Source organism: Schistocerca americana, chromosome 6 (genome assembly GCF_021461395.2).
Source record: "Schistocerca americana isolate TAMUIC-IGC-003095 chromosome 6, iqSchAmer2.1, whole genome shotgun sequence".
NCBI classification, from domain to species: Eukaryota; Metazoa; Arthropoda; class Insecta; order Orthoptera; family Acrididae; genus Schistocerca; species Schistocerca americana.
In genome coordinates this window covers 560,122,307-560,129,983 of record NC_060124.1, presented here as the reverse complement: position 1 = coordinate 560,129,983, position 7,677 = coordinate 560,122,307, and the positions used below count along the sequence as shown (strand labels likewise).

Sequence of the window (7,677 nt, the reverse complement as noted above, 5' to 3'; positions counted from 1 at the left end):
GAAATAGATATACTTTTTTTTCAGTATGAAAATATTAAGTTAAATGTTATAATTTAAATTTATGACGTCCTTATTTAAAATATTTCCATTTTGGAATCTTTATCAAAAATAAACAACTAAATAAGGATCAGAAGTACAACTGCACCATAACAGTACGCCTTCTAGCAAGGTAAATAAGTGCCACACTTCACTATTATCACAATTTTCACAGAAAAATCAGTCAGTATACGTAAATTTATAAGACTGGAATGCTTCTTGAATAAATGCATGAGGTTAAGAAGCAGTGTAAGATCTCATAGGACAGGTACAATCTGCAATAACTCTCACAATAATTTAACATTAACACTTGAAAGATCTCTCTTTTTAGTACACATGCACTCACACTTACACACACACACACACACTCTCTCTCTCTCTCTCTCTCTCTCTCTCTCTCTCTCTCTCTCTTCCTCCCTCCCTCTCCCCCACCTCTCTGAAAGACCTGAGCATACTTATGTATTCTTAGGATACTATCATTCTGCATTCTCAACAACTACTTTGGCCAACCCACCATTACTTTCTGCATAATATGAGTTGTTTAGCTACACACATTAATTATAAACTTTCTTGCTATAGTTTAACTCTCAGCTAAGATGTGAAAATTTTTTGTCATAATGACAAGCAAAGAATGTGTGTGTACGATTTTACAAAAGTTAAAATTAATTAGCTTTGTCACAAAGAAAATACATATGTAGTTGTTACATATCCTGCCTTACATATACGTTCAAGTCCATATGCTGTCTTCAGAGTACACACTAAAACTCTTTCTCAAAACACAAATAGAGAATACTATCCAAAATTTCATTGTGCATTTATGTAACCTACACACTGACAAAAAGCAGTCATCACAAAACTTTCAACACACAAATTTTTATACTTATATTCTTGTGTTTTATATACATATTTCCCCTTGACTGTATAACAACAATTTCATTCCTAGCACAGAATACATGCAGATACTCATGAAATACATAGTTATACATATTAAATGCACATAGACTAGTAACAATGCAAAGACATTACAAAGAAGGGCAAATGGAAAGTCATTTAAAATTAAACTTGTGTAACAATTCAAAGAAAATTTTTGGGGTAAATAAGCAATCTCTGGACACATCAATTCTCTATACTGTCCATTTACCAATGCAAACTACTGGCTATTTTGGTATCTTCAAGCTATAAATAATGACTATTATCCTTAACCAGTAATGGTGAAAAAATGTCAACATATGGACACACACACACATACTATATACATATATAATATATATATTACTTAACAGGTACATATGATCAAAACACATGCATAAGCAACTGCTCTTTTATGATTTAAGTAATGACAAATACTACACACAAATCTGATTTGGTCTATAGAGCTAGAGCACAAAACAGTTTTCTTTGGACCAGTGTCCAACATTAAAGTTTCAATAAACTCTAGTTTCTTCAAATTATGAATGGAAGAAAGTTCTTTGAAATGATTTTAAAAACTGCATTTTTTGTTGTAAATGGCTATCAGTAATGTAAGTAATAATCAACCACACATGGATGGCTTCCACACTCTGGCAAAAAACTTCACTTTTATGTCATACCAATAATAATCTCCTAGAAAACTGGTTTTCAATATATGCTGGTAAATACATTTCTTGCCAGCATGTGTCATTAGTATTAGTCATACTAAATATTTACAAAGTCTTTGGTAAGCAGAAAATGTTATATCTTTGACAACTACGACAACTGGACCCAAATAGAATCCATGATGGAATGAATGAATGTGAAATTTGAAAGTACTACTCTTCTTTACACACTTGTACAAACGAATTTATTTTTTCCCGCTCTGAGCCATTATAAAGACAAGTTCCTCTGGTTTTACTTACAGTGCCACACAGGTCCAATCAAATCTTCTTTTTTTCCGGATTTTTCTTGGTTTTCAAATCACATTTTATTTTATCATAAATCATAGCTGCCAAGTCATCATCAACTTTATACAGCGAGCTTTCATAGCAAGTGACATACTGATAAAAGTTAACTGAATATGTGACATTTCACGCGATAACATTGCCCAAAACTTCAGCACACACAGAGTTAAATATAATAAAAAAACATTTTCTTTACCTCCTTACATATGCAGCAACTGTAAGAATTTGAACCAGTAGCAATTTTGTCAACCCTTGGTTTAAACTGAGGAGTATGAAACTTTGTTGCAACAAATTAATAACATCACAATTCAAATGTGGTTATTCCTATTATGCAGATTTCAGACAATGTGTTCTGATTTTGTTTAAAAATGTACACCAGACGGCTGACATCACATAAAAATTTAGCAACATCAAATATAGGAGAAAATTGCCTGTTGGCAATTACAATTACAATGTGATAAAAATCATTCAAATTCATATTTTTAAGGTTTGAAGTATGTGACAGAATGGAAGACACAAACAACTGTAGCTTTGTCATCTCATAATTACTTTGTGCCAACTTGGGAAATTGTTCCGTGCACCAGTGGATCACCTGCTGTTGTGCCCCACTGAAGATTAATCAATTTTCTTCAGCACTGGTCATATTATTTAATTTATATGATGTTTGAGTGATAATATAATGAAAAAAGAAAATAAAACCACAGTGTGTATTTGCACAAAGTTTCACTTTATGTTTTCCATGGCTGTATGACAAATATCATTCTGCAACATGTGATGTCGAGATCACATCGAACGAGTAATTGTACATTACTCTTGTGGTCTGGTACAATGTGACTTACTATATTACTGATTGTGAATAACATCACTTGCGTCATTATTTATCGAGGTCTGACTTGGGTTTTCAAAGCCTGTCCCTCATCCTTGAAAACTTAATTACCAATATTAAAAAGTCAAATAACATATGAAATTCAATATAATTTAATGAAAACACAAGTGGCTTTTTTTCCCATTGTATTATCTCTCAAATGTTGTATAAATTAGATAATGTGACCAGTGATGAAAAAAATATATATATAGATTAAAAAGTAAGTAGTAATGGTATTCGAATCATCGCCTCGCCCACAACCTGCCTCCTAAGAATGGACACCAACCGCTTGACCGCAATCACTTCTAGCTACTGGCACATTCGCACACAGTAGTGCACTTTACCACTTGCACATTATGTTGTTTGAATGGCCCACTAAAGGCGTACAAAGTCTGAAGCAAATCTGTGATTCCATCATGGCCTCCTCTTGTTAGTTAAGTGCACAGACTACTGGCAATGCACTGCTAAGTAATATATGCAGATGATTTGAATTTTAATAGAGAACAGTAAATAAAATTAGGATTTATTAAAGACAATTAAACAAACTTGTATAAGGTAAAGGAAAATTAGGATTGTAATGTACCATCAATAACTTGGTTAGCAGAGACTGAGCACAAGCTTGTTAGCTTCGAAGGTACATTGCTGGTATTCACCTCAGGCAATAACAGGGAACCATTTTACAATTGAATCTGGATGGCCAATTAGATATTTGAAGGTTGTGTCAAAAAAGCACTGCATTCTTTGTTTACCCACGTTTAAAGTAGAAAAATTCCATTAGTACTTACAGCATGTTGTATGATCCATACTCAATCTGTAATTCTTTTATAAAACCAAATAAACAGTTGTCGTATCTACCAGAATGCAGATGGAATATGTTGCAATACATAAAAATAACTTCAATTTGAAACATTTTTTACCAAAATACTCACTAATGTTGTGGTGTTGCACTATTAAACTAACAAGACTTAATCCTGTTTAAGTGTTAGTATACACATCACGTGTGAAACAGTTGACCAAAATAAATAAATAAATAAATAAATAAATGAAATAGAAAAACAATAAATAACAAATTTTAGATTAGTACCTGCAGTTCCATAAAAATCTTCATGAATATGTATGTACATATTGGCACAATTTCTTATGTAAATATTGGCACTTCATTTATATCATAGCCATAGAAACTTTTAGAAAGACAAAAAAAATAGCTTTCCTCATTACATACAAAAATGGTGATTTCTTTCATAATTCACATTCATTCATTCACGACACTTGACAATTCAAAATGTGCTAAATTCTCCAACTATGATAACAATGTTTTGTCTAAATAAAAACTATCTTACAATTTTATAATAAAAATTTATACCTCAAAATTCAGTATTAGGGATGGGCAGTGGGACAGAAAAAATGACGAGAGCCAAAAGTACCAGTAATGTTGGTAGAGAAGTATTCACGTAACCCAAAAAAGATAGAGGTAATAAAGATGTCTTTACAGTCATTTTAGGTATTTATCAAGATATGTGGCACAACAAAATGGGACCTTTAATGCACACATAAATGAAAATACTGACATCTTCCTTTCTTGAATTGTCATTACAGTCAATGGTTAGACTGAAATAATACGACAGTAAATCATTCCAATTACTTAGTAGCCTACTTATATTCATTCCACTTATTAAATTCATACCAGTTCACTTCATTCAGCACCCTTTACCTACTGAAAGACTAATCTCAAATATTATTTCCAGTCAGGTCCTCCTCTATTTAATATTTTCTCATTTGAACAGCACTTACACAGTTGAAGTGAATCATGTCTCATGTATTTTTCATTTACCTTCACTATATTAAATCATGGTCACAACAAAAACAATCTCTTTTTATATTTTTGTTCTCAATATAACAGGTACATTGCTTAACAAATATTTATAAATATACTAATCAATTTTGGTCCCAAAAAAGTATAGGACAACAATCATTTAAACAAACAGGTGTCAGATGTTCCATAATATCAGATTATGACTCACAGATAAGCTGGGCTATGGTTACGTATTGGACATCCCCCCCCCCCCCCCCTTCCCCTGAAATCTTGGTTGTGGTGACAGACCAATCTGTAGTGCAGCCTGAAGTCTAGGTCAGGTTGGAAGGCGAATTTGGTTGCGAGTTGGCGAAGCCAATGAATGTGAAAGCAGAAGATTGTGGTAACAAATTAATTGGTAGGTAACAAATTAATTGGTAGTGAAGTCTAATGTTTATATCTGCACCATATTGAAATATGCAAGGGGAGTCCAACACGTAACTTTTACCATAAGCTGTAATTGATGTTCCCCTTTTATCCTATACTGTTTTTCTGTATAATATGAATCACTTTTCTGATTAGATTATAACTCCACTGAACAACTACTTGCATTGCTTGATTATACTTGATTGCACAAAGTAAACATACAAAACAAAGCAAAGTGGTGTACAGCTCATAAGTATATTTTGCAGTGTTGGTACCAATAACCACAATGGTTATTTCAAAAATGGTGCCTTATCTTCTCTGGACAAAGCCTCTTTCATTCTTCTCTGCACTTTTAATGGTACAAACAACAACTTCTTATAGCAGAGACCATAACATACATACTTTCAGTTGTTGATACAGTAAGAGTAGGTCCTATAAGTATAAGAAAATATGTCAACTGTCTAATGTAGATTCTACAAAAGCATATATACTTAAAAAGAAACAGCATCCAAAAATATAATAAGGAATCAAACATAAAAATATCACATAAATGTACAAATCAGCATAGCAAACAATCTCTTCACATCCCCAAGTACCAATACCTGCCAGCCGCCAAGTAAACTGATGCACACCTCCAAGCAAGTGGAGAAAAAAGGTCACAATTAGCAAATTACATATTATATAGGCCCCAAACATAAGTTACTTTTGTATTTATGGCTAGAGAAAAATAAAGCTTACAACACGATTTTTGAACACTTCAGGTATCACATTACAAGATTATACTTCATATCCAACAACCATATAGCTACAAGACTCAAGTTTCTATAAAATGAACTAAACCTCCAACATCATCGACATGTATCAGAATTGCTAACTCATTATATGCCAATTTGGAAGTAATTCAGACACACGTACAGATGAATGTTTAGTTATATTATATAGAATAGTTTCCCCACTTGCCAAGATTGCACCCCATACACCAAAGGTACCATAGTCTATAATTGAGTGGTTGCAAGCAGCCATGGTGGCAAGGTCTTGACCTGGGCTGATGACACCTGCTTTGCTCACAACAAATACATCAGTGTGATCTTTTACCAGGTTATGTCGACACCAGCTCGGATCATCACTTACCACCAAGAATGCAACACCACTCCTGTACCTCTCACGAAAATAGCCCATTGCATTATGAAAATATTCAGGACCTGCTAAATTCATTTTTCGTGTTCTCCACAGATACTGCCGATAGTCTGTCCTCCTCACATGAACACCAACAAAAGTTAAATTGCTATTGTTCATCAATTGTGTAGCAGTTCTAAGAACGTTTTGACTGGCATCTGCATATTTCTTCTTAAACTTAAATTCATGTCTTATGTCATCAACCCACGAAAGCACTAGCTCTGGTAAAATGGAAAACCTAGGCAAAAGAATACTCTGGTTTGTGTACATCCACCAATCTGGGGACTTGATAATTCCATCCCATTTTGCTGGGCAATGAGAGACATAAAAAAGCGGTGGTATACTGAGATCATCAAATATTTCGTCAAGCACTTTACGAATGCACCTTGGTACATACGGTTCCAATCCTGTTCTCCTTGCTACTGCCCATACTGAAGCATATTCCCACATCTGGTTTCCAAGGCGACCACCTTGAGAAACAGTAACAATGCCATCTTTCGGACAGTGATACCTTCCTGAACGTGTACGTGATAGTTTTAGATTGTACGTACAAAGCGACTGCTCGTAATCGCCCAAATATTTCATTACCTTTTTCTTCGGTTGCGCCTGATAGACGGGAAATATAAACAAATGTACGAACACGATCGTACACATTGCACAAAATATAGACAAAACCAACAAATTTTGGTTCAGTCTTGTCATACCGCATCAGCTTATCAACATAGCTGAAGAAACAGTATACGTTTATTCAGGTAGGCAACAGGTAAAACATTTCGTCTCTGCAGCTAACGCTTGTCCACATATTAGAGGCAGTGATTTATGCCGCTCCATACTGATCAAACTTTATATTGTTGTCGCACAGTCCAGCACTCTTTTAACATTGTAAGTTGCACTTGTCCGAAAGTGAAACATATTTCAAGCAACAGCTACAAATCAATACGCATCAAACGAAGTAAATATTACGCACCACGCACTTCCACTGTCAGTGCTACCAATGGCATACTTCATGATGACAGTGACACTATCAAGTTGTATTGTTGTAGAGTATGTCCTGAAAAACAGTCTTATTTTTCTCAACAACGGGAGATACAACAGGAATAGTGATAGGAAGGAAACATCCGCTGAAATCCAGATCCTTTAGAATATAAGATGTAGACACATCATCTGGTAAATTTCCTCTTTGATAGTTTAAATTATTTTTATCTGAAAATTTAAGATGTGTACAGAATTTTAGTGTGAACAGTCCCATCTTTGTAAGCCAATACAGACTATTCTTGCTCAAAACATTGCAACTGAGTAGAACCAGTGATGGGGGAAGAAAATGAAAATTTACGATATAGCCTGACAGACCATTCTGATAGGGCATGTACTGAATACAGCTTCTGAGTTATTTCGCAAGTGCGCGAGTAGCGCTTGAATTAATTGCTGGCGTGGACAGCGTCATGTATTTAAAACATAGATATGTT

General features: G+C 34.2%; 1 protein-coding gene across 1 annotated transcript; it reads right to left on the bottom strand.

Annotated features, from left to right (window-relative positions):
• Nucleotides 1-4,730: 4,730 nt before the first annotated feature.
• LOC124619800 (galactoside 2-alpha-L-fucosyltransferase SEC1-like) lies at nt 4,731-7,163 on the bottom strand. Its single transcript, XM_047146392.1, has one exon. It carries the CDS (start codon nt 6,911-6,913, stop codon nt 5,906-5,908), a length of 1,008 nt encoding a protein of 335 aa, XP_047002348.1. The 5' UTR covers nt 6,914-7,163; the 3' UTR covers nt 4,731-5,905.
• Between the last annotated feature and the right edge of the window lie 514 nt (nt 7,164-7,677).